The sequence below is a fragment of the Aphelocoma coerulescens genome, chromosome 3 (genome assembly GCF_041296385.1).
Source record: "Aphelocoma coerulescens isolate FSJ_1873_10779 chromosome 3, UR_Acoe_1.0, whole genome shotgun sequence".
In the NCBI taxonomy this organism is placed as follows: domain Eukaryota; kingdom Metazoa; phylum Chordata; class Aves; order Passeriformes; family Corvidae; genus Aphelocoma; species Aphelocoma coerulescens.
This window is the reverse complement of record NC_091016.1, coordinates 26,050,196-26,077,896: the sequence shown is the minus strand read 5'-3', so window position 1 is coordinate 26,077,896 and position 27,701 is coordinate 26,050,196. Positions and strand designations below refer to the sequence as shown.

General features: G+C 41.3%; 1 protein-coding gene across 1 annotated transcript; it reads left to right on the top strand.

The window, feature by feature from the left end:
- Positions 1-1,792: 1,792 nt before the first annotated feature.
- Positions 1,793-27,701, top strand: KCTD3 (potassium channel tetramerization domain containing 3). The gene is made up of 18 exons (XM_069009542.1): positions 1,793-2,154; positions 5,835-5,888; positions 7,300-7,345; positions 8,210-8,283; positions 8,742-8,800; positions 9,008-9,088; positions 9,810-9,944; positions 11,224-11,314; positions 13,294-13,484; positions 17,310-17,425; positions 20,617-20,704; positions 20,835-20,951; positions 21,937-22,107; positions 23,246-23,401; positions 24,363-24,459; positions 25,740-25,924; positions 26,030-26,168; positions 26,508-27,701. The coding sequence occupies exons 1-18, from the start codon at positions 2,081-2,083 to the stop codon at positions 27,088-27,090; spliced, it is 2,457 nt and encodes an 818-aa protein (XP_068865643.1). The 5' UTR covers positions 1,793-2,080; the 3' UTR covers positions 27,091-27,701.

The following is a 27,701-nucleotide window of genomic DNA, read 5'->3' as shown; positions in this document are numbered from 1 at the left end:
AGAAAAGAAATATCCTGTCCCATTCTCTTATCCCTTATTTTAAGGGTTAGAGCACTTCACCAGAACATAACAGAAGTTCAGTCTCCTTCTGTGCCTGATAGCACACCTGAACATTTATTACTTCCTATTACTATAATTTCCACGAAAGGAGAAGACAACTCAGCAGAAATCCGAAAGCATGTCTCTTCTTGAGCCCATGAAGGAAGGCAAACTACAGCCAGACTCCAAAGCATACAGGAAGTATGAAGGCCTAGGGCTTGGTGACATGTTCAGCTGCTTTTCAATTTTCCTTTTCCCTCGGGCTGTAGGGCAAAACACATCATAGAAGCAGCTGTATTAACACATGCAGAACACATTACAGAAGCATTGGACTTTTACACACTAGGCTTGTTCAACACTCAGCTCCTGAGAGCTAGCACAGCTGTGACAGCAATAGGGTCTGGTGATAGACCCTATTCCTCCAAAAAACTTCATGGTCTGGCAAGGGCCTCTTCATAGCTTTGGTCAGTTCAACTCTACAACATGACTAGAGGAATAAACCTTTAATTTCCAAGGTATGCAAGTTGGGAAGCAGCCAGGTAATTTCAAGCAGTTTACTCCTAGGCTCACAGTGTTTTCAAAATACAATTTTTGAGCATGCCTGAAGTCTATCCATTCCTTCCCACAGAAAAACATTTGATTTAAACAGAGTGTGGATCCTTCCAGTGGGTTTTCACGTCTAGGCAAATTTCACTTAAAATTTACGTTAAAATACCAGGCTCATGTTTGCTTATTCTTTACCTTGTTTGAGTGTAGGAATTGATCATAAAGCCTACCCTCAAAAATACAAACCATGATTTTATGACTTCCTTTAATAACCGCACTATCATTTATTTCCACCTCAATTTTTCTTTATGGGGTGCTGTGATGGATTTTTTTTTCCTGAAACTGCATTGTGGGCTCAGATATGTCATGTCTAATATTTTTGTCCTTTAATTGATGAATTTGATTAATGATCGTGGCCTGCAACCCAGGCTTTAAACTCCACAGCACTGCCCACTGCCTTCTCATCGAGCTTTCAAGCAATTTTCTGTTTCTATGCCTCTCTCACATGGAATTGGCATTTACCAGGGGCCTGAACTCCTAAGCCTGGGGTGCCTGTGGGTGGGGGGATGCAAGGCTGAATGAGCCCTCACTCTAGTCATGGCTTTCACAGAATTAGGTTGGAAAGGACCTCTGAAGCCCAACTTATGACTAAACATCCCCTGTCAAATAAAGCATGGCACCAAGTGCCACATCCAGTCTTTCTTCCACCACCTCCCTGAGCAGTCTATTCCAGTGTCTGATCACCCTTTCTGTGATGGAATTCATCCTAAGGTCCAACCTAAACCTCCCCTGGTGCAGCCTGAGGCTGTGTCCTCTTGTCCTGACACTGGCTGCCTGGGAGACTGACTACACCCTCCTTTCAGGGAGTTGTACAGAGCGATAAGGTGACCCCAGAACCTCCTTTTCTCCAGGCTGAACACCCTCAGCCGCTCCTCGCAGGACCTGCACTTTTAGACCCTTCACCAGCTCCGCTGCCCTTCTCTTTATTTTAGGCGGGGGTCGCTGGGGCCTGATGGCGGCACGGGCGGCTCCCCGTTCCTTTAAAACCACACAAGACGAGAACCCCGGTGCCGCGGCTCCTCTCCCCGAGGCCTGACGCCGCTCCCGGGTCGGGCGTTCCCCCGCCGGCCCCTTCCGGGCGCGTCGCTGCCCGCGGGGCGCTGCCGGCTCCTCCCGCCGCAGCCGGGCCGGCCCCGCCTCCTGCACGGGCCGCGTTCCGCCGCCGCTCCGCGGCCTTTTGGCCCGCGCCGGCCCCTCTCCTCCTGCCGGTGCTGCCGCGCTGTCATGGCGTGTACCGCTCCTGGCCGGGCCTGAGCGCCGGGAGCCCGCGGGGCCGCAGCCCGGCCGGGCGCCGACCCTGCCCCGGCCGCCGCTGGCCGACCCCCCGCCGCCTCCTTCCCCGCCGCCTTCGCCTGGCTCCGCCGCTGCTTCCCTCGACCGCGAGGTCCCGGCGGGAGGCGGCGGCGGGCGCCGGCTGGAGCAGGCGGCGGGGAAGATGGCGGGGAACGGCGGCGGCTTCGCTGGCGCCGGGAGCGGGGAGATCATCCAGCTCAACGTGGGCGGCACCAGGTGAGCGGGCGGGCCCGGGGCCGGCGGTGGCGGCCGGCGCATTCCGGCGGGCAGCGCAGCGAGGGGCAGCGCCCAGGGGGCCCTGCCGGGGCCCGCACGGCGGAGGCGCTGTCCGGCTGTGGGGGGTAGGCCGGCCCGGCCCGGGAGGGCGGCGGTGCCGACCCGCCTGGGACTGCCCGGCGGGGTTCCGTGGGCTCTGCGCTCTGGTGCTGCCGCCGGGACGGCCGGGATGAGCCTTCAGCCAGCACTTTGCAGGGGCCGGGGGTGCCGGCGGATGGACACGGGGTGTGTTGGCAGCTCCGCGTGGTGTCTGCCCGCGATGCCACGGCAGCCTAGATACGTACTGCTCTACATACACGTTAGAGACTCTGCGAATACTGCTTCTTCAGGGATAGAAGCTTTGCTTTGCCATCACATCCATAGGCTTCTGGTGAACAGTCTGTTTAGCTGCCTCAGAGCCTAAGATATTAAAATCGCTGATATGATACTGGTATCCATGAGAATAAAGAGTTGCATTGTTTTCCAATGTACTCTGGAAGTGTGGAAGCTGGCAGATGTAGACATTTTGGCAGGCTGAGGCAGAGAATTGTGGGACAGCTGTGGTCAGAATCTGCGAGATAAACAGTGCAAACATTCCTGTCAAAATGCTCAGGCGTGAAATCATTCGGATTACCGTAGCTAGTGGGAACTGAGGTAATGTGTTTTCCCAAGTAGTGTGTACAGCGTGGAGCCAGCTATAAGTAGTAGGAACTACTACTGCTATTTTAAGAGTTTTCTTGCATTACTCAGAACATGAACTTGATCTGATAACTAAACTGTGCTGCTGCCTTTCTTAGAGTGCCATAGAAATTGATGCAGAATTCCTGGGTTTTAATAAGACATTAAGAACCTCGTTCAACCCAGAGAAACTGCTTGTAACTGCACAGGCAAAACTCCCCTATAATGATGCTTTCAGGGTAACTTGGATGTAGGCTTGGACCATATTTTGCGTTAATGCAGAATAAGTTCTTCAGCGGACTCTGTCTTTGAAATTACAGGGCAATTCATCCTCTAGGGTTTTATTACCTGTGGAATCTAAAAGCTGCTTCAATTTCTTAGTTTCATCTTCCTTATTAAATGCCTCTGCAGAGAACTGAGAATTATGTACAGGACACACATCAGGAAAAAAATACACATCCTCAGAGGGCTTGCCTACACAGAGAAGTAGGAAGAATGAGGCAACCTAACAAGTGCATGTAATTAATTTCTAGCTGATGGTCTAGATTCTAGTCAACATTTGGATGTAAGGAGTAGGAAATATGTGTATGGATATTTCCCATTTAATAGAGAGACCCTCTACTGTAGTACTTCTGAGTGAGAAGTTTTGGTCTTTTGCAAGCTCAGCTTCCCTTGTAGTGCCCATGTCTTTTGAAAACTATACCTGAGCCATGTTTTTCAGCTTGGAAAGGCAGTGACTTTCAGCTGATAGTGGAGTGGATGATGTGCACAGCAAATGGGCAAGTGTGGGGTACTGTACACAATTCCTGCTCTTCCTTCGTCTTCATTACGCTCACTAGAAACCTGAAACTCTTAGTTTTGTTTGTAGAACTGTATGAGAAGAGGAAATGAGCACTCCCCTCTGACACCAGCTATACTTTGGAGCATGTACCACAGAGACCCCAAATTTTCCATGTTCAGACACAAGGTCCCCACTGCTCCCTGGCATGGTCAGGGCTTCTCTGTTGTGTGTGACTGCTCCGTCACTTCCTGGTCACAACTGAGAATTCCTTTACTGTGAACAAAAGTCTCTTGCAAGTTAATGTTCATAGAAATTACTGTAACAAATTGTGTGAATTCTTTTGGCTCTGTATCTCCCTCTGGTTACAAGGTTACTCCATAAGGACAGCAGACTATTAAAATGTTTGTTTTATAACTGACACTTGACATGTCTGTTTCCAGTTGATTATATTTGCTTTAAAATAACTGTAAGCTGGCGTATGCTTAAGAGTATTTTGAGGATATTGCACTGGGTTTGCCTAGTTTTCCTTATACAATGCCTGTCTGACCTCTGTATGGAGCTACAGATACACCTATGCATGTAAATATTGCTGGCTAAGCTGCTTTCTGCATCCTGGAATGGAGGACTCTGGTTGTTTACATAGATTAATGTCTGTGTATTAAAAGTTCTAAAGTATATGTTAGTGTGAGCTATTGCTTACTAAACTGGTACCACAGTGCTAAATTATGGACAGGAAATCCAGGTGCTGTCTAAATAGGCTGATAAAAATGAAAGAAGATGGTGGTGATGCTGCATCAATCCCCATAGTTACAAGCAGTGTCTGGATTAATTCTGGACAAAATTCATGCAATTCATTGTTTTCACATGTTATAATGTAGTTAAATGAATCATCCCTTACACTTAATGTAGACAGAGGTAGTGACCTGTATTACTGATAAGAAAAGCTGAGCAAAACTACTTAGAAGTGCTAGAGAAGTGTTTGTTTTTTTTTGTTTTTTTTTTTTTTTTTTTCTTTCCAGAAAAGACTTTGTGCATGCTTGTGCTTAGAACATTGGTACTGTAGGTTTTCTGTTCAGAACAGATTTGTCATTGTGATGTTTGCAGTGAGCAGATGTACAATCCACATTTCATGCAGCGTGGTAGTTCTGTAAAGCCTTTGGGTTTCTGCCTCCTAGGGGACATAAAGTAATGGGGTTTGTTTACATTTTTCTCCCCTTCAAAACTGGACAATACTAGTAGTGAAAATTAGGTAAATTATGACTAAGTAGTTTTATTCCAAAAATATTTTGTAATCCTGTACTAGATGGAGAGTTGTAATGGAATTTTACTTTTGCATATTCTTTTTTTGTTTTCCACTAATGAAGAGGTCACCAGAGGTTTGTTAGTCATGGCACTAGTAAGAGGATATGTACAGAGAGTGATGCAGAGCATGAGCTCATTGTCCAAGCTGCCAGTTCAGTTGTCTTCCTTCATGTTAAATCAAAACCAGAAGTAGTATAAAATAATCTGTAGTTATTTATTATGTAAAGTACTGTCTGGCATCATAAGTAATATTATAATTTGTATTATTTCACAATATGATTCAGAGTCAATGATTTTTTTTTCTTTTAACTGTTACTATTGCCCTTCTGCCTCCCCAAGAGGGGCCCAAATAGCAAAATGGCAAATAATTCAAGTTCCTATGAAATATTAACTTGAAGCTCACTGTAGTCTCTTGCAGTGCATAATGTAGCACCCTTTCAGTCCTGAGTAGGAGCAGCAGAGTAGTGTGCAGTTATTGACAAATATTGCACACTGTTAATAAATTTATATTTTAGTGTTTGGATTTTGTGTGTGTGGAGCAGTGTTTGGTTTTTGTGGGCCTTTTTTTTTTTTTTTTTTTTTTTTTACAAGCATGAATGTTGAAGTGGGAGAACCAGGAAATACAGGATGTTTGGGACAGTGTGTCACAAACAGATAAAAAAATTATACTTTTGTGGTCTCTAGACAGTCCTGCTTTATGCTGAAGGACGATCTGTGCAAAGAGTCTGCAACTTCTGACTTTGTGCAGATATTTAAAAGATCTCAAACTTCCCAGACTTGTTTGATATTAGCTTTGTAGGACAAATCAAGGAATGTTAGATAAAGCAGGCTTCTTTCCAACTTTATAGCTGTTTCTGAACTTGTAACTTTGTTTTCATAGGTTCAGCACATCAAGACAAACACTGATGTGGATTCCAGACTCATTTTTTTCCAGGTATTTGTAATATATCGTCACATTTAACAAAGACAAATTAGCAGTCATTAAAATAATATTTATGTTCTCAGTTCTTAATTTATGTTGTAAATAGTATCTTTATTAGTGTCCTTAATTCTTTTCCTCCCCATCTCAAGCAGTGGGACAGATTAATTTGAAATAAGCTGTTATCCAAGAGGCATCTTCTTGCTTGAATGTAGCCATGGCAGCTTATACATGCTGAGGAGCTGTCACTTTTTAGATGGAGTATTGTGGAAATAACCTCCAATTCTGCAGGAAAGGGACAAGCCAGTGGCTGTGACTCTGTTACCACTCGTGATCTTGCTGGCCATATGCATTAGCACTGCCTGTAACATTTTTGGTTTTGTTTGGTTTGGGGTTTTTTTGAGTTATTGCTCTACTCTGAGTTAACTCAAAGTTTTGAGAGTTTTAACTTGTGATACAGGAGGTGCTGAATTATTGAACATCTTCCTTTTATGTCACTGCCTTTACTACTTCTGCAGGTTGTGCTGCTTAGGTTTGTATTTTGTTCTGCAGCTGCTGTACCTCTATCACCTCAGTTAATCCTAAACCCACAATGGAAAACCTAAATGCTGGCAATTTTGCTTCCTTACGTTTAATTTTTATATTCTAAACTTCTTTCCCAATAAAAGCCTGGCAGCTGACATATGCAGCATTTCCTGTTCCTATTTTAATGAAATGTTCAGATAAATGAAATGCCAGGGAAATGTCACCTTTTTTGAGACATGCAAGGAAAGGCACAAGGAGGAAGTCTCATGCCATTCCCCAGTCTCTCAACACTAAATATGCTGTCTAAGGAGGTTGTCCTGAAAGTTATCCAATACTGGAAAATCTCATGTAATTGTCATCCAGAATCAAATGAAAGCTGTTGATGTTGGTGTCCATCTTACTTGTAAAATGAGATTTTGGCATTGTGTTTTATATGGGTCTGGAGAAAAAGTATTTTGATCTGATGGGAGAAAACTTTGAAGTAAAATTGTGTCAAAATAATCCCATTCTTGTCCAGTAAATCCTTGCAGATTGGGTTGTCTCCTCTTCCTTTTTGCTTCAGCAGCTTTTAGCAATTTAATCAGATTTTAACAAACTATACAGCCCTCTAAGTGCCTGGGAAAACCTTTTCATCCTTTCAGGCTAGGCCTTGTGTCCATTTTCTTTGTGAATCTGAAGGTCCTTATCATGCAGCTCTCAGCCTTTCCTTAGGTGTGTGTACACTTGTCCTTTGTTCAGGAGAGATATTTCCCTCCTCCAGCATTCTGGCTGTTTTCTTTGCTCAGATACACTGTGTTACCAAAATGTCACCAACTAGAGCTAACTGACCAGAGTGTTGCTATATTGTGCTCGTGTCAGTACATTTCTGGGGGACATCTAACGAAGATTTCCTGTTTTTCAGTTTGCTGAGTGGAAGAATTTCAACACTAAAGGATGAAACTGGTGCTGTGAGTAATGAATGTGCTGTAACTCGTTAATTCAATGTTAAGCTTTTGGTTAGGTTCTCTCCTAAAGCATTTTCACTGTGGGTGCTAATGGAATTACACTGCCTGAGTCAGGCTAAACTTCCATCAAAATTAGTGACATCTCTGGCTTTCTGGGTTCTCATCTGTGTTTCAAGCTAAGTGTAGCTGGAACAATGTACATATTTCTATTCTTATTCTGCATTGTGCAGGTAATGCAGAAACAGCAGCTCTGCTTTTCTTAAGCAGAGAAAATGCTAACTGCTGTATTGTAGGGAGGTGTAATTTTCATTAGATAGGCATTGCGTATGTAGTTGAGTAATCCAACGTGGAAATGTAGCTTTTTTTTTTTTTTGGCAAAAACATGTAGCAAAATGGTCATTCCAGTCTGTGGGTATGATACTCTTAAATGGGAAACTACAGTTACAGTAATGTTGTTGAGTGATAGTGAGGCACACAAGCACTTTGCTAAAAGTGTAGAGGTAGTTTTGATGGTAATTGAATTTTAAAAAGTCTAAACCTCTCCTGAGATCTTATTACAGTTACTGCATATTGAACATAAGCTAGCAAGTGGAAGCATCCATTGTCCTTTGTGGAGATGAGAACCTAAAGAACAGATTTATTAAGTGCCATCTATTTGCAACTGTGTTTGTATATATGTCCTTTAGGAATGTTAAATTAGTGGATAGTAGAATAATGAGAACAAAGAAGAGGCTCAAAAACTTTGGGTTTTGTTTGTCTGCTTGCTACCTCATCTTCAACTCCTCCTTCCCACATTCAGCATAAAATAGCACTTTAGTTGATGGTTGCTCCATAATAGTACTCAAGTACAGAAATTTTTCTTTGTAGATATTTATTGATCGAGATCCAGCAGCATTTGCACCCATTTTAAATTTTCTTCGCACAAAGGAGTTAGACTTACGGTAAGAAGTTCTAATTATTTCAAGTGAAAGTTAATTCAATTAGAAGCATTAGAAACTTTTTCAAATGAGAAATAGTACATTTTGCTTATCTGGTTGGGTGCCTGCTATATGGCTGAGCTCCCTCCTAGACGTGGGGCCACGTCTAGAGTACGTGTATGTCATGGTGGTGGCAGAAATGGTGACATTCTATTTTGCTAGTAGATTCTTATAATTTAGACCACTTCTTGCAGTGTATTTCTTTATTATTTCTGTATCTTTATTTTAATGAAAGTTAAATTAGGATCACCTTGAAATCTCAAACATCAACATGTTAAATGCATTTTGTGGTAATTCTGTAAACTGTTAGGTAGCTTGGTATTTAGATTGTGTAATATCCAGTTATATGCAAGCCTTTATATTCAGGGTATTGACTCACTTTGTTCTTGTTGCTTTTGGTTTGTTTTTTTCTATTTCTGCAGGGGAGTGAGTATTAATGTTCTCAGACATGAAGCTGAATTCTATGGAATCACTCCTTTAGGTAACTTTTTTTTCCTTAATGTGAGCTCATATTTATTATTGTAATAATGGTCCACTGACAAATCCTGAACAGTTGTGACCCTGAAGGTCAAAGGGTTTGGGTTTTTTTTTCCGAAGTAAAAGTTTTCAAAAAAAGGAAGGATATTTGAGATAATGTAATGTTTTCAAGGAAGTGAAAGCTGTGGTCATATCTGGGTTTCCTCCTTAGTGAGAAGATTGCTACTATGTGAAGAACTGGAGCGCTCATCTTGTGGCAGTGTCCTTTTTCATGGCTACCTACCTCCTCCAGGTATTCTTGTGTTCCTGATCTGATGTCGCTTGCAGTCAGTTGCTGCTTTGGTTTGTGGGGATGATTGGCTGGGGTGGTTACCCTGGCTGTCAAACTGTCCTGAGAAAGCCTTCCTATGGAAAGCTAAGGACAAATGGTTGAACTGAACATTGTTGTGGTTAAAACCCAAGACTTGCATCTCTGTGCCATAACAAACAGCATGTTTAGAGTACTGGGCAGGGGGTGTGGCATGTTAGTACTAAGCAGGCTGTGTTTGGTTGTAGACTAGAGCAGAGGTTCTTCAGGAGCCTTTCAGTTTAATGTCATCAGCATGAGGTGCTTTCTTCTTTCTGAGCGTAGTTACCTTGGGTGTCCTATTGCCTAGGTGTCAAATCACCCCTAATGAGCTTTCCTTACCAATATGAGTACCTGTTTGACTTTCTTAGTTCTCTGTAGAGATGAACACAGTACATGTGTTAACCTGAAGTATAAAGGATGTCTAGCCAATTATCAACAAGTTTTTTGAAGATAATTCCTTGAATTGTGAATGTCAACATACAGAGCAAAAGCACTTTTTGTTTCAGTGTTACAGTATTGCCTGTTTCTTACAGCAGATAAATTAAACTTTTGATCAGAATGCACAGGTGTTAATCCTATATTTTGAAAGTGAACTAAAATCTGTTATATTGCTAAAGTTTAAGGAGGGAGACAAAACTTTTTTTTTTTTTTTTTTTTTTACTAGGCATTCCCAGCCGTAAAATAAATAATACTACTGGGCTACCGACTGACATCAGAGCGGGTCAGACTGAGAGTGAGATGCATGGAGGTGGTGTCCAGCCTACACTTGCTGGTACAGGGGAAGGTACAGTCAGACTAGGTGAGGAGTGTCAGTTTTAAAACCAAATCAAATTGCAAAGATGATTGTCTCTGGGAAATAAGAACTGTGTGCCTGTATCTGGTTTAAATCTGCTGTTCTGTGTTTGCATGGTTAAAATTGCTGAATACTTAAACACTGCTCCCTATGCAGTATTGAAGGCTCACTGTTGCACAATCCAGATGTGAGGCTTGAGAGAAAGGCAAATCAAAGTTCTTCATGCAGTCTTAGCACAGCCCCTTAGACAAATGCCTTACACTGTACTAAAGCCGTCATAAAACCAGAGAGCCACTGTCTCTTTGGTCTTTGTTCAGGGCCTGCTTCCTGTTCTTCCACCTCTTTCTTGCTCCTGGTGCCTCACTTACCCTGCAAGAGTCAAGTTTTCAGAGTAAAGGTAGTCTTCACAGAAAAATTGTTAGTGAGATGGACCTTAATTCTGTCATTTTCCAGCTTTTGACTTTGCAAGCAAAATGATGCCGTTAGAAATGTCATATTTCTGTTACAGTCCTGTGAATTGTAGCAGTGTTAGGAAAATCTTGACTATGTTAATGTATGTAACATAAAATAAGGATATGAGTTGCTGATTCTTCTTAGTGAGCTGCTGTTGGGAAATAGAATTATTGGGATCAATAAAAGAACTGTGCAAGCAATAGGGCTGGAAGTTTTTAGGCTTGTGTGTGAGAGACACTTTCCGTGGGAAAGTCCCTGTGTGAAGGAAAACAAACAGCCTGAGAAAAAACAGGGAGTGAAAAACTTGCAGCTGTGCTATCCAGGAGTGAAACGAGGGAGGTGAGCACAAAATTCTTTTGATCATAACAAGACTGTGGAGACTTGCCAATATAAGTCCAATTATGTTGAAATAGAAATGTGTCTTGATAAGCTTTAAGCCACTTAGGAGCTAACAAGCTGGGATACTATATAAGTGCCTTTAGGCTGCTGATAAACAGAGTTCATTTATCAACCATATTGGTTTGGATTCTCTTTCTCGCTCCCCCCTCCGAGCTCCTTGTCCCGCGTGGCCTCCAACAAGCTGCTGTAGGTTTGGAAGTGGCAGTCCTGGGGGAAATGAGGTAGAAGGTGCAGTCTTCAGGCATTAGTTCTTTAGCATATCAAGGCTGTGAGGAACAATACTGCTAACTAGTATATTGCTGAAAAAGTTTCTTGAAAACCTTAATTATGAAAGTTTCTGTTGCACATCCTAGCAGAGAGCTCTGTCCTGTTATAGATGTCTCTGTATGTCTAATGCTCGTCACTTGCCTGACTTCAGCTTCGTTGTTTTTAGGATTTCCTGTGGACCCACGGAAAGTCTTAATAGTAGCTGGCCACCACAATTGGATAGTAGCTGCCTACGCCCATTTTGCTGTTTGCTACAGGTATGAGTAGTGTTCCTTGTTGGGTTACAGGAATCTAAAAAAAATATAATCTTTGGCTAAGAGCAAAGCAAAAAGTTTATTCTGAAATAGCGGTAGATAAATGCATTCAATCTGATCCTTTAAATATGAGTTGTTGCTTTTTTTGGTGAAAATAAACTGCTTGATAGGAACTCGGATTTTTTTGCCTTGATGTGAGTTCTTGGTACTGTTGAAAAAGTTGCAAATTGAGTCCAATAAAACTGCTTCAAAAGCCTGTTTTAAAGCAGGCTTTTAAATGAAAAATTCACTTTAAAGTTTTTCCTGCTGTGGGTTTGAAAGCAGTTTGTGAAGTTACAGTATCAAGGAACTTGAAACAGTTAATGAATTTTTGCTACATAATTTTGCTGCCTTGCCTTAAACATCAGGGTTTTTTGCTGAACAAAACCGTTAAACACTTGCTACTTCACTTGGATGGCTGAAAAATACCTTCAATGTCTTGAAAACAGACTGGCTATTATTTAGGATCAGGTGAACATAAGCAATACCTCCATATTACAGAAGCTGGTTTTAGGTCACATCTTGTAGTCTTGGTGGCTGTCTTTTCAATGGAAAGTAATGGAAAGTTTTAGCAAGGCTGTTGCCCATACCAATCTAACAGGGCTGTCATACTCTGGTTCAAAAACAGAAGGGAGAAGAGTGTAGTATGAACTGTTTCTTTAAATGTGGTTTTTGTTTTCAGTTATGCTTCTTATGGTCTGACAGAGGAAGAGGAAATGATTTGCAACTGGTTTTGTGCTAATTGTCCCCTTCTTAGGATTTTACCTCTGACTGTTTTCCTTGGCTGCTAGCTCACTTTAAGTGAAAAATTCTGCCTCTTTCCTGCTTGGCAAACTACTTAACAAGTCTTGTTGCCATTGAGATTATGCCATTATTGATGCTTTTGATGAACCATGTCAGACTTGAATGGTTGCTGAGAGAGGGTGCAGGTCAACATGCCAGTTTAAAGTGCTGCTTTTCTTCACAGATACTCAAGGTAGCAGTCTTGTATTTTTTTTTCTTTCAAAACCTGAATGGGCTCTAGGAATACAATGGTGGAATTTTCTCTCCTCCATTATTCTGCAGCAAAGCACAGTGCATCTTAAAGACAATTTTTTTTCTTTTGAAGTATGACAAAAGATTTTAAAATTTGATCATAAAGTTTGTGAGAATGAATGCAACCAAGACAAAGTCTTGCTATTGCAGTTGTGCTCTTAAATCTCTTCACTACAACTTCTGCATGGTGAATGGTTAGAGCACAGTGATCTGGGGTGCTTCAGCTCCAAGCAGGATGCAATGCTGAAGTGAAATAATGGCAAAAATGCTGAAAAGTATACATATCTTTCTGCTTTTAATTTTAATATTTATATCATTTGACTGCAGAGATCATCTGCTTTAGCTCCATTGCAAATTATCTAAATTATTGCCTGAAGTTGTCAGATAAATAGTACTGATACCATGTAAGTCTTTAAAATGCACTGTGAAATGATCCTCTAAAAATAAAATTTACACTCAATTTAGTATTATCTGCTTACAGTATACCATAAACAGAAAATGTGGCTGGAGGGCAGAGCCTTGTGCTAAAACATGATTGGGTTTCTTGCGTGATATATAAGGATATTAATGAGTTTTCTTCTAAAATCTTATGCTGAACCTCATTATCTAGCGTTTGTCTAACCCAGACTTTTGAGTTCATCTTATCAACTTCTATATCAGATGTGCTTATATGAAGAAAAAGCCCAGCACAGGATTCCAGTAGCTGCAGAGCACTGAAATAATATGCAATATCAGACTTCAAAATGGGAAAAAATGCAGCTCTTGTAGACTGTAGTTCTTAACTAGAATTTGAAGCTTTGTGGCTTAGAGTGTAAGATTGAATCATCCACACTGGTTCAGGATTAGACTGGGCTGTCTGTTCCTGAATCTCTGACATCTGCTCCCCATTGTCCCCTTTGCCCTTCCAGAATCAAGGAGTCATCTGGGTGGCAGCAGGTGTTCACAAGTCCTTATCTGGACTGGACCATTGAGCGAGTGGCTCTCAATGCCAAGGTGGTTGGAGGACCTCATGGAGACAAGGACAAGATGGTTGCAGTTGCCTCAGAGAGTAGCATTATCTTGTGGAGCATTCAAGATGGTGGTAGTGGCAGTGAAATTGGTAACTATAATTACCTGTTTTGTTTCTTCTTTTGTGTGTGTAACTAGAAAGAGGTCTGACACCTTGTGTTCAGTATTCACTTTCACAGATTGACCAAACAAGCTATAGTACAGCAAACTGTTGGAGTATATTAACTTTCTTCAGTTCTGCACCAGGAATCCTGTCTCAAAATCAAAGAGATGGAGAATAAAAGAGAACTCTGTTTACTGAAGAGACAGTAACCAATACTTACGGTTCAGTTTGAGGTTTTTGTGTAAAAATTCAAATTAAGAGTTAAAATTTTCCTTAGACTTGCATTTGAATCTAGGCCATAATACAGAGGAATTAAGCTTTTGAGGTGGAAATCTACAGATACAAAGAGATTCTGCTCTTTCCTTTTCTTTGTGTTACTAAAGCCACATTTTTACATAGAGATGATGAAAATACTTCAGTTCTCTTTCAAATGTGGTTCATAAATGGAATTTGGAAGATGAAAATTTCTTGGGTTTATAACTTGGGTGTCAGAGTAGGAAAAAAGCCCACACTATTCCTTTTAGCATACAGGAATTACTGCTTACACACCTTGACACTGAAGGACACAAAATTGTAAGCTTTAGAAACAGCAAGAAAACATTTCCAGAAGTAAATATTCCCTGGTACTGTTCTGATGGCTTGTCTGAGTCATTACTGTTCAAATATAGGGCAAATTTGGGAGGCACTGATGAGAACAGTATTTGGAACTTCCTCTGTCCTAATCCCTGGTGTTTGAATAACCACTGCTATGCCAGTAATGTCTGTTTCCTCTGGCAGTGGATACTGCTAACAAAGTGTGACAGCAGTCTGGTTATGTGAGCACTTTTCTCTGAAACTTAATGCTGAGCTAATTTGTTATTAGATGTATCTCCATAGTTGAAGCCTTGAGAATTATAGTGGCCATAAATTAAAGTCAAAGTGGCCAAATTCAAGTTTTGATTCATGTGCCTTTAAAGAAGAGCTTACTTGACAGATCCTTAGGCAATTTTTAGCCATGTTAATGGATGTTGCTTTTTTTTTCCCTGCACGAATATGTGGAAACATTAGGTCATATTTGAAGATGGGGAAAGGCAAAGGTTTTGTATGAGCTGTGTACAGCTCTTTTACTTGTGACTCCTAGAGTTCTTATGTATAATCATGGTCAGCAAAATGGGAAAGGAGATTCCACTGTATTAAAGAAAAACAAAAGGTGTGTTTAACAGTTGAATATGAAATTCTCTCTATTAAACACAGCGAGTAATTATCTTGAGAAGCCTTTTCTTCTCTTATGCTCCTGTTGACTGAATCTTAAGGACAGGGAAGAGTTGGTGTGACAGCTGTACTCCTGTTACAGGCATTGCTTTAAGCACTGTGCCATTACATTCCTCCTGCATTTTCTGCTTTCAGTTGTGTTACCTTGGGATTTGCAGTAAGATACAAGAAGCAGCGTCTTGGATTTTTTTAAAATCAAGTGCAAAGAGACACAAAAAACCATCGTAGACTTTATTTTCAAATCAAAACTCTAAAATATGCCAGTATCATAAAGTTCTGATAGCTTAGACTATGACTGAAAATGGCAACAAAACTGAAGCAAGGACTTTTGCTAAACAGGCTGTACTGCATTGAAGTGACACTGTGAAACAGAGTAATTGCCACTTGGGGCAGGAGGAGGGGGGAAGCAGAGAGAATGTGCCTACAGGATGAAATTCCCAGTCAGAGTGACATTGACCAAAATGTACTGCTGTTCTTTGGATAGTAGGTCATGTTGATTGGTTTAAAAAAGTGCTTGCGTTTAGTAGTTATAACTTGAATGTAGCTGTTTTGTTTCCTTGTAGAGACAAATGCTTGCAGTGCTGCTTTGTGTTAGAGATACAGTACACTGCTGTCATCTTGTGAAAGAAACTACTTGTTCCAAACAGTTGCTGGAGCCTGGCGACACCATCCGCAGCAAATTGTGTGGGCTGGCATCTTTGTGATAGAGCTCTCCCAGAGCGCTTTCTTCCCTTTCAATATTACTTACACAAGACACTGCTGCTGGGTTGCTGCTGTAAGCAGTATTTTACTGAGAGGGACCCTTAGGACAAGAGCCTGTCATTACATATAGTGTTGTCTCCCCTGTGGACAAGTCTCAAGATTGTTGAGCCTAAGCAGGACTGACACTTCAAATTCCTCCAGACCATTCAAGCTGTCTTTCTTGATTTCCTTGAACCTCATCCTTCTCTGGAGTAATCAATTCTAGTTGTTTCTGTGGATTTTTTTATTACTGCCTTTTTCATGGGCCTGTACTGCTGAATCTTATCTGCATTGAATGATTGTGCTTTGCCCTGGAAAATGGTTTAGCACCATAATTAAAACAATTTCCTGAGATTCCTTCTTGGATGTTACAGAGGGCTGATTCTTGTGTGGGAATGACACTCCATTCATTTGAATTTGTCCAAAACAGTGTTGAGGAATTTTCCAGCTACTGGATACTCTTGTTTTGACAACATCTATCTGCTGCAGTTAAGGTATACTAGTGAGAAGTAATACAAATATGTAGAGTGAGCAAGATGGAATAAGAAACTTGTGAGCGAAGCTTGACACTTTGGTGTTGTAATGTATCCCCAGTACTTTTGTACTTACCAGGCAGAAAAACATAGCCTAGAATTATTTACAAACCAAGTTGATTGCAGGGCCACTTTGCTGCCAAACTTGGAAATTACCTCAGACCTTTTGAGTTTGCTGTAACTTTTAAATACATGGAGAATAAGTAGTACAAAATGTAGTTTGCTATCCAAGTTTACAGTTCAGCTAAAGTTATTCATGTTGGATCTATGGTGAGACCTGGAAGCTCTAAAGAAACGATTGATTTTGTGGAAGGCCCCAGATGTTAAGGTCAACTATAACCACAGCCACTGATGCCTGTCAGGCTCTGCACTGTTTTGATTTTTATTAAGTGAAATGTTGTTGATGACATTTCCTTTACTTGGAAGGTCAGCATTTGCTGGTAAGTTTTATCTTCCAAACTTGAATAGTATGTGAAATGAATATGAATAGTTGATTATGAAACTGCTTCCCTATATAACTTCAAGTTTCAATAGCCTGTTAACCTGTACTCTCTGCTTATGGACTGCAACCAAACTAAAAGATCTGGAGATAGAAAGAAAGAAGTAGGCTTTTGCAGGCTGCTTATTTTTCTGGGTCCAAGCATTTCTGCTAGAAGAGAAATTAGAATTTATTCAAGCAGGGTCACATCTAAGTTGTTCAGTATTTTCCCAAGAATAAGGCTGAAGCCTTGTAGCCATATATAGTTCCTCAAATACATTTTTAAAATATTTTTGCTTGACTGGACTTAAAAAAAAAGGGGATCAGGAACTTCTAATACTTTAACAGATAATTGCAAATTAGTATGGTAGAAATTTGTAAAACCCTTGGAATTACTGCTTCTTAAATGACACTTCATATTCATAGGAAGAAAAAAAACAAGCCACAAAACAGCAACAAAAACTCCTGCTTGATGTAATACGATTTTTTTTTAAATTTTAAAGCCGTTTGAGAACTTGATGGCTGTTGAAAAAGGTTTGTATATTTCATAAGGGCTCTTCTAGCTTCTTTTGCCTCCTTTCTCCTTTCCAAATGATAATGGTATTAGCAGAGATGACATCATGCTGCCATTTAATGGAACCCAGTTTGCTGCATGCATGGTGCCTCACCTAGCACACTGCAAACCCAGTTTTGGCTGTTCTTTGCTTGCTACTCTAATAAATGTGTTGTGACAATAATGGAGAGATTCCATTGTTACTGTGTTTTTATCTTTACTTTAGATGAGCTTCACAACATCTTCATTTTTTGTAGGAGTGTTCAGTCTTGGAGTCCCTGTAGATGCTCTCTTCTTTATTGGCAACCAGCTGGTGGCTACAAGCCACACAGGGAAAGTGGGAGTATGGAACGCTGTGACTCAGCATTGGCAGGTCTGTTCAATTTTCCACATGACTTTTTACAAGCTGGTAAAAAAAGCTTTCTAGTAAAAAGAGAATAAAATAATCTAAAAGTATATGGAAAATGCTCATCATAGTGTTTTCAGCCCTGAATTGTGTTATGGAGTTTATCACCTGGGTGTTGTGCCTGTGAACAGAATGTTGACTTATTTGGTGCTACTACCAACCAAGCTTTTTAGGCTTTTAAATCAAAGGATGTGGTGTGATTTGGGGTAATAAATGTCAAGTGCCAATATATTTAAACTTCCTTATGGATTACTAACTTTGTCAAACTTCACTAGGATCATAGGGAAATAAAATTGTGGGGAATGTGTGACAGCAATTTCTGGACCATCTGAAAGAAGAAAACAAGAAGGCAATCTGGTATCTGGGGGTCTCCAAAGCTGCTTTACAATGGGATACTCTTCTTCAGCAGGAGAGCACATGATTATACTTTAAAGATGACTGTCTTGTGTGTGGATGCTTCTGTCTGCACTGATTTGATTCCTGTTGTCAGAATGCACATTAAATAGAGAGATCCCTGGAGTCAGTATGAGTCTGAGAAACAATCAAGCACTCAAATAACACAGCCAGATGTACACCTTTGTGGCACAAAACCTGGATGCAATAGCAATCCCAAAAATGCCTTGCAAATCTCAAGAGGCAGAACTGACCTGAGGCTGCTGCACTGTTTGCTGACTAAGTTCTGATTTGACTCTTATGTGACAGTACTAGTAACAAATAACACAGATAATAGGTGTGGGATAGCACTGCTGCTGCAGCAGACACAGACATGTTAGCATGGCTTTGAATTAAACAAAATATTATTTAAAGTTTTACTGATGCCTTGCAAAATCTTCTGTTAAGAGACAACTTAATGCTATGTGCCAAACTGGTGTTTAACTAAATATTTTCCAAAGGAGCAAGTCATAAGAAATAAAAACTGATGTCCCATTCATCATCTTTGTTTCTGGGGGAGCCACAGAAATTTTTCTGATCACCTCAATAATTCCTCAGTTTGACTGACTATTCATTTGGTGAAAGCATTTCTTATTGAAGAGTAGAAAATATTTGAGAGGCTTATATGCCAATATGTCTATAAAACATTTTGGCTGCTTTTTTTTCAAGAGGATGAGAATAGCTCCTTTTATAAACAAACAAACAAAATCAACCAAACAAAAAATTAACAAAAAAGACCCACATAAAACCAAACCAACAAAGAAAAAACCCAAAACAAAGTTTCAAGGTGCTTTCTGTATCTTGGGCTCTTTTGTTAGTAAAAACCCCAAAACAACCCACAGCTGTCTTCCTGTAGATCTTCATCTCCCTTTAGAACACATTCTTTTCTTGAAGAACCCCATAAAGATGTAAAGTGGCAGGGCTGATCTTAAAATTCGTGATGAGAATATCTGATATTTAACTGCTTTCCATGAGCTGCCCACAGCTCTGGACTTAAAATGCTATCATACTTGCTTCAGCGAGAGAAATTTTTGTAGAACAGGGTGCTGATTCCCCATTTCAGAGCAAGAGCTTGATCTTCTTTCAGACTGATGTCTTTCTAAGTTCTGCTTTAAGGAGGCTTAGTTTGTGCAAATCTGTTCTTCCTTATGTGGTGTTCTCTGATGTATTACACCCTGAAGATGTAATTCTGATCTCTGCATCTGATTGGTTCTTTTATCTTCTTCTCTTCTTGGAGATTTGAGCAGACTGCTGAGGTTGTTTCCCTAGTACTTATTCCTCTGGCAGTGTTTCAGTTGCATGCTACAAGGAGGAGGAAGAGGGTGTGGGTGCTAGATACATCATTAATGAAATTCTTAGCAGAGGAGAGCTTAAAGGAAGCAGCATATTAAGTGCTATAGTGTAAGAGGCAACATAGAGCAGTAGAGTGTGACAGAAAATCCTACTCTGCAAAGTGAGGTTTCTCACTGGCCATGCTTTTTTACCAGTGACTATTGTACAGGTTTGCTCTGTTTCCTAATGAAAGTTCACATCTTGGCAGATGGCAGCTGCTGAATCACCTCTGGTGTTCCTGTCTGCTGCAGAAGGAAAGAAGATAACGTTTGCAATATGTTTTAGGGGCTTACAGCCATACTTAATTAGGAAGGGGTACTGGTTTAGAGTTTGAGCTCTTTGCAGTGTGGGGAGGTTTCTGTCGTTGGTTTGTTTTGCTTTTATCCAACTGATTCATTGTAAGTATTTTGCAAATGATTTTTTAAGTCTCTGTAGCAATTGGAGGGATGCTGCTGGTCAGAGAGAAATGAGAACTTAGGCTGAAATGTCCATGAATTAGTATTCAATGTACATTAAGTTAACTGACAGAATGAAACATACAGGTACCAGACAAATACCATGATACTTTGCATGTTTGAGTGCTCTGGATAAAATGGCTTTTGGCTTTTTCTTCCCCGGGGCTGAAGCAAAAAAGAATTACTTGAAATAAGAGATAAACTAAAGAGATAAACTAAATAAGAGATAAGCTAAACTTTTTCTTTGCTTGAGATCTCTGTCCCTCTTAAAGGAATAAGCACTCCTTTTAATCCTAGGGGGCAAAGAAAAGGCATGTGCAATCCTTCACCTTGAGTTGTAGACCAGTAAGTAAAATATGACAGGGCTGTCTTCCAGTTTACATGGTGTGGTTGTGTGTTGGAAGTGAGAAACTGTAAGGGAACAAGATTTTTTAGCTCTCATTATATATCTGCTAGAGGCAGAGATTTCTACAGTTTGGCAGAGGAATACAAAACTTGGGATAAAAGAAGGTGTAGAGAGGTAACATCTAGTTCCTTGGTCCAGAAATCTCCTAAGGACTTGTCAGAAATGGAAGAAGGGAGAGGACAGGGTGAAATGCACTCCCTGGCATATAGGAAAAAAAAAAATCCACTTTTGAAGATGTGGTTTAGCTGCAACTCTCTAAGCTCTGTTCCTTCACATGGAGAAGGATCTTCCAGAGCAGTTGTACTGATTTGTCTGCATGTGTCCAGTGAGCTCCAGGACTTCAGATCCAGTTTGGGAGAGGAATATGCAGTGCTTCAGGAATGCCATTGTACATGCAAGTGTGTGCACAACAGCTTCAGTCTAGTACCAAACTCAAGTGATGTTAAACAAAATATACCAAAAATGTCTGAAAACTGAAGAAGCAGCAACCTAAATTCTTGATTTGATTATTTTTTCTTTTCTATATGCACTAGGTCCAGGATGTTGTTCCTATCACAAGCTATGATACTGCTGGGTCTTTCCTGCTGCTGGGCTGTAACAATGGGTCTATCTACTACATAGGTAAGAAATGGGAGCAGGGAGGAATAAAAAGGAGGTGGTACTGAGCAGCATTTTTGTTACTCTCTTTAGTTGATTTAAGTAGCATCAGAACAACTGTCTAATGAGAGTAATAAATGTCTCCTCCCCACAGACATGCAGAAGTTCCCACTTCGAATGAAAGACAATGATCTTCTTGTGACAGAATTGTACCATGATCCTTCCAACGATGCTATAACAGCTCTCAGTGTCTACCTCACACCTAAAACAAGTTAGTATTCTATCACTGTCTCTTCACGGAGGGTATGTTAGAAATGTGGGGGTTTTTTTTCATAGCAGGATTACACAAGGTAGTCCTTAACATAAACAAAGAATTTTTCTTCATTTATTCACCTTCAAATGAATGATGAACACTAGGCATAGCTGTTTTCCCTTACACCTGTACATCTGTATAAATAGGTACATATACTTACAGGTATTCCTATATTAATGCTTGTGCCTAATGTATCTTGGTTGGTTTTAAGCCTTTTGCACAAGAGAAGCACTTAGACTGTGAATTGTATTTGCTGAAATAGTTTGTGCCAAACTGGGTAAGGGGGAGACACAACCTTGCTGTTGTGTCTAACTTTATAACCAATATAGTAAGAAACATTTCCTTATGCAGCTGGATGATGCTTTGGTATTGTGTCTGTGCACCCTTTTGTCATCATTGTCCAGTTATCTTTTAAATTAAAAGAGAAACAATAGCAACAACAAAAACCCAAAGCAAAGTAAAACTCAAAAAAGCCCAGACTGGGAGAAAGTGGCATAATGATATTGATACCACTGAGACTGTTTTAACTGTAGTTCTTCCTGTTTTGCTTTGCTTTCCCATTTGCCTCCAACTATGGCAGAAAAATAAATATTACGTGGAACTTATAGATCATAAGTGAGGGGTGCCAAAATATCTGATCATATGACTTTAGCCATTTCTTTTTCCACTTTTTTTACAGGAGGGAGGAGAGAATGGGAAAGAAGGCTTTTGTTAAGACAGTGTTGAAGCATGTAGTATATGGAATTGCTACAGACCTTGGGGTTATTTTAGTTGCAAAATGCCCTTCCTGTTTATGGGAAAATAATGAGTAAACAGTGTTTGAAAACCATAGTTTTCTTACTGTGGAAGCTTGGAAATACTGTTTTCTACTGTCTCCTTCCCTGGCCCCCAGTAAGGCAAGCTTTCATTCCTGGGGGAACAACTGTGTTCTTGCTTGTTTTAGGTGTCAGTGGCAATTGGATTGAGATTGCATATGGCACCAGCTCTGGAGCAGTGAGGGTGATTGTACAGCACCCTGAGACAGTTGGGTCTGGCCCTCAGCTCTTTCAGACCTTCACGGTTCATCGAAGCCCTGTCACGAAGATCATGCTCTCAGAGAAACACCTTGTGTCAGGTAAGGTGTGCACAGATGTGGATTGGTGCTTCTCCCCTCTTCCTGAGCAATGCAGTATTTGTATGCTATGCTCTGTAACTTGCATCATTCCCACATGTAATAGAAATGAGTTGGACAGATTTGGGGGCAGGGGAAAGGCTAGATTTGCTTGGATCCTCTTTCTTAAAGTAAGCATTCTTCAAAGCCTTTAGCAGTTGAAAGGCACAAGTTTTATTTGACCAGACTTTCATTTGTGTCTTATTCGAAGGTTGACATTTGTGGAAATAAAGGAGTTTGTAAACAAATATGTCTCTGTCAAGCTTTATTGTTGTGCATAGGTCCTTCAGGACTAGTTTTCTTTTAAAAGCCTTTCAGGAGGTTTCTGGGCTGCAGCAAAATGTGCACTATCTCCTGGGCCCCAGAAAAAGCCTTGCTATGACTTCAGAGGGCTGTCTCTGTTTCTTTTCTCAGCAGTCTCCCAGTGTTTGTTGTGCTATTCTGCTTGTCCTGTCTTATGCTCAGGAAGGTGTCTTACTTGCAGAGAAGATGCAGTCACTCCTTCCTCTGTAAAAATCTATTTAACCCAGAATCCAGCAGCCAGGGCATGGCAGAGAACTGATTTACATCTTGCTGCTATCCCATTATTAAAAAAAAAGGAACAGGAAAATGGTATCCAATTATACTGCAAATAAACAGCCCATAGGTCATCTGTTCCCCTGCAAGTTGCTGCTAAACCCTCAGTACCAGGAGAGGGCACATGTGTATGTACAAAACTGAGATAATTGATGATTTAAATTCAGTAGGGCTATTGTGTGAGGAGGGTTCTGCTGCCAGGCTGCTCTCGTGACACCTTGCCCTAGCATCTGCACACAGGGGATTGAAGCGGACTGTAGGCTATTGGTGCTAAACCAGACCTTAGTTTTGTGTTGCACCTGTCTCAGTTTCTTGAATTTCCGAGGGAAGATACAAAACTAATCGAAAACGGGACATCAGCAGGAATTTGTAGGCTGTTAGAAAATTGTCTGGAGATGCTATGGGACCTCACATTGACTAAATTTTTGATCACTCAGTCTTGAAAAACTATCATGTAGATAATCATTACAGAAGTTTATCTAAATGTTTTGTCATCCTTTGTAAGTGCCCATCTTTTCCTTCCTAGTTTGTGCTGATAACAACCATGTACGGACATGGACTGTGACTCGGTTCCGGGGCATGATTTCGACTCAGCCAGGCTCAACACCTCTTGCATCATTCAAAATCTTATCCCTGGAGGAAGCAGAGAGTCATGGCAGCTATTGTTCTGGAAATGACATTGGTAGGATATCTCTTGGTTGTGCTGTGCCTGTACCTTCACTAGTCTCATAATGGTTTAGCAGACCTTCAGCCCTATAACATGCAAGCCAATGGGTGTAAGCTCTTATGCACTGCTTTCCCCTTGAAACTATGGCAAGGATCTGTAATAGTCACTTGGAATTATTATTTAGGCTGTAGAGAGTGAGTACACTTAAAGGACTTACTCCAAATGAAAGAAGAAGGGACAAAAAACCTTTGGAACACCGATACTATACCTCTTCCTTGAGCAAACTGATGTAGCATTTCAATTCTGATTTAACTAGAGAATGAGAGAAAGCACAAGAGACTGTATTAAGCAGATGAGCATAGCAAACATTTGGTCTGCAAATTCCAGTTCACTGTTCAGCTGGGGTTAAGCAAAGCATGGAAAAAATTCTTAAAATACTTTGAAGTTGTGACAAAGTTTACCGAAGCCTTGCAACTGCAGAGGCAAATGGTGCTAGTGCATTGCTGTAGCAAGGTACTGAAGGAATGTGTGTTGGTAAATAGGGGGAGACAGGTAGATTCCTTGGTGGTCTGAGCCTTGCAAATGAACCTTTGATGAATAGGATGCCCTGTGAACACAGGCTGGGGTCAGTACTATGGCAAGAAATCTGATTAAGCCTTTAGACATCTAGGAGCTGCAAAATAACAAAGTACTTACTGTTATTATAGAGACCTAGTGGAGGGTTTGTGCTGACATAGTAATTCCTCTAGGAACACACATAAGAATTTAAGAATGTAAGAATGTGTGTCCCTTAGAACAACAAAGACGGATTTGGCTTTTGCTAGCTACTGATGGTTTTTGGCTCCCTGCTCCTGATGCTTTAAAACTACAGTGGTCATACTGTGTCCCCCATATGTCTGGGTCTTCACAACTCATTGGGGAAAAAGGTGAGGGAATTGGAACAAACAAATATGTGATCTTTCTTTTTTTCCTCTAGGACCCTTTGGTGAACGTGATGATCAACAGGTGTTTATCCAAAAAGTTGTTCCCATTACGAATAAGCTGTTTGTAAGGCTGTCTTCAACTGGGAAAAGGTACATCCATGCTGAGGGTTTTAAGTGTGAAAGGAGCAGGACTATGCCTGTTCATGTGGTGATGTCTCCCTCCTCCATGCTGAGTGCATGCAGTTGCACATAATAGTCTTCTACTGTGCTCGACAGCTCTGGCTGAACTCTTGTCTGTGTGCTAGTAACAGAACTGTTACTTAACAATTGGTATAACCTCAAAGCCAAAAAAAGGCTTTTTGAGAAGTGTGATATCAGACTCACTTCATGATGGCTAACACTGGTGAGCTAACAAAGCAAACATTTCTGTGCCTCTACAGAATACTTGACTTTCAACCATGGTACCATGCTACCATTAAATTTCAAAACTAATGCTGAAATTGACAGTGGCAGTGATTATGCTGCTCACAAAAGTAGACAGGGTGTCTCTCTTCCTTTGCACTTGGCTTTGAAGGTATTAGAACCTTTAAAACAGAGATACTGTTTTCTAGGTCATCTATTCAATTATTTCTTAAGCTTGACTTCATAATATTCTACTGCATGGCTGTCAAATAACCACAGCTGCTTTTCTTTCTCTTAGCCTAGGAAGATGACAAGAGATCAGAAAAAACAGTGCATCTCAGTTCTGTGCTTCATTTTTGCATCTCTTGTCTAATAACTTTGAATCTGGATGAAAACATTAATGCCCCCACACTATGACTTATTTGGACACTGCTTGGGTGAAAAGTTCACTGCAAAGCACCAGTAAAGCAAACCCGGAGCCCGAGCAGATTAGTTTTGGGAGTCCTTCTCTTCTCCTCACTCCCCATAAACTTCTAAAATAAAAGGGAAAAAAGAAATAGAGATCTGCCATGACAAGTGAAATTGCACTTGTGATATGACAAAAGTTATCTTTATAGATAACATTGGATATATCATCTTTGGATCTTTTTGCATATCTTCTATGTGGTTATATTTGCTGTTTCTGCAGGTTTGTTTCCTAGATTGTTCAGCATATGAGGGGGCTGGTTTCTGTCATTCTTGTGAGAGCCTTAGCTTTCTAATCATTGCAAATAGAAAATGGACATAAAACACGTTGGTGTTGCCCAATAAACAAGCAGTAAGAGTGCAGATGGACTGGGGGTGGGAAGGGATTGTCTGCAGCTGAGCAGTGTGCCAGGCATGCAGGGGAAGGACTTTCATCTGGAGGAAAAGTCTTTTTCTCATGGCAAGTTTGGTGCCTTCTCAGAAAACTGAACCAGTTCTGACTTCACTGGCGAAACTCTGCCAGGTGCAGTCATTCTGGTAATTTGGGGTTTCTCTTCCTGTAGGATCTGTGAGATCCAGGCAGTTGACTGCACTACCATCTCGTCATTTACTGTGCGAGAATGTGAAGGATCCAGCAGGATGGGCTCTCGGCCACGCCGCTACCTCTTCACTGGACATTCCAATGGCAGCATCCAGATGTGGGACCTGACCACAGCTATGGACATGGTTAATAAAAGTGAAGACAAAGGTAAGTTGTGTTATGCTAGGACTCTGGTGTGGTTCTTCTTTATGTCCTCAGATGTGTCTAACTGCAGTAAATGGACTTGGCCTCTAAGAGCTCTCTCTCTTGCAGATGTTGGTGGCCCCACAGAGGAAGAGCTGCTCAAGCTGCTTGACCAGTGTGACTTGAGTACATCTCGCTGTGCCACACCCAACATCAGTCCTGCCACCTCAGTTGTTCAGCCAAACCGGCTTCGAGAATCTAATTCCAGGTAAGTCACCAAGGGTGGCACTGGCTGCAGACACCAAAGGTTTTACTTTTCAGGTAAGCAGAGGGGTTTGGTGACTTGAATGCTGTAGCTAAGCCCCTGAATTTATGCCCTTAGTGGCTTGAACTACACACACATACTCCTTGGTTTCTTCTGGTTTGTATTTGTGCAGACTAAAGTATCCTCTGAGAGTCTGAAGTGATCTGGAAGCCTTTGTGTGGTGGCTGTGATGAGTGTATTGCTGTTGTAGTGGGAATGGCAGTGGTAGGTGGGAGCAGTGGTGTGCAGAAGACCTGGCTCCTATTCTCAGCCTAACATCTACTCTTCTTGTATTTTCTGAAGCCTCCAATTGCAGCACCATGAAACAATCCACGAAACTGCCACGTATGGTTCTGTGCGGCCATACAGAGAAAGCCCCCTCTTGGCAAGAGCAAGGCGGACAGAGAGCTTTCACAGTTACCGGGACTTCCAGGCTTTTAACTTATCCAGCAAAAGCCCAACAGAAAAGGCAGCTGCCACAAATGGGATTTCAAGCCAGACAGAGGCCAGGAAGGCAACAGCTGAGAGCAGTGCATCTGAGAGGAAGGCAGTCCAATCAACAGCACTTGAAGCGCGAGGCACGGGTGTGACAGATGCAGGTGGGTGTTGCAGTACAGAGGTTCACCGCCTGCCAGAGAATTCTCTGGATCTCAAAAGAAGAGGACCAGAAGAAGAAAATGAAACCAAAGCAGAAAGCAAAAAGAAAATGGGGTTTGAAGGAGCTGGTTTCCTGGGAAGGAAGAAAGTGCCTCTCCTGGCCTCTGCACCAGTCCTTGCTGAAGGTGGGCCTGAATTACCTGGTGCAGCTTCTCCATCACCTACAAAGACAGCTGCTTCACCACGACACCGCAAGAATGACTCATCCTGCCAAGACTACGGCTTGTGAAAATGTGTCTGGTGGCAAAAACAAGGTGCAGGTGCCCTCTGGCTGGTAGCAGGCATAATGTTATGTGTTGTAGGTTGTTTCTTGAATGGGATTTTGTTCTGATACCAGAATAAAATTTGTAAGGTTATGAAAAAGTACCTAGCTGCTAAGCTTTGAAGGGTTGTCCACATCCATGTGTGGCTCTATGTAATGCTCCAAAACGTAGTACGGTACTTGGTCCAAAATATTGTTGTGCGTTCTTGCGTAAATGTGGTCAGGCATGTGATATGTTGTGATTATTTTTGTTTTGGGGAAAGGGACGATGCTAAAGGAAAACTTGGTTGCTGAGCAGAGGATACTCTGATTCTGCTGAGCAGAGGATTCTGCTGAGCAGAAGGGTACTTCAGATGCAGCCACACGTTGCTGTACAGAGCTGCTGCTGTCTTGGGTGGTGGATTTTGCCTAATTCACAGAGCTGCCTCTGCAGTCCTGTTTTATGAATGGGATCCTTGCTCTGTATGCTGCTGTCTGATATCTGAAATGTTTTGTGGAGGTTAAGGAGGAAGCTATTCAAAATAGCATATTATTTTGCCTCTTAGTCCAAATAAATTGCCAGAGGAGTGTTGCTTGTA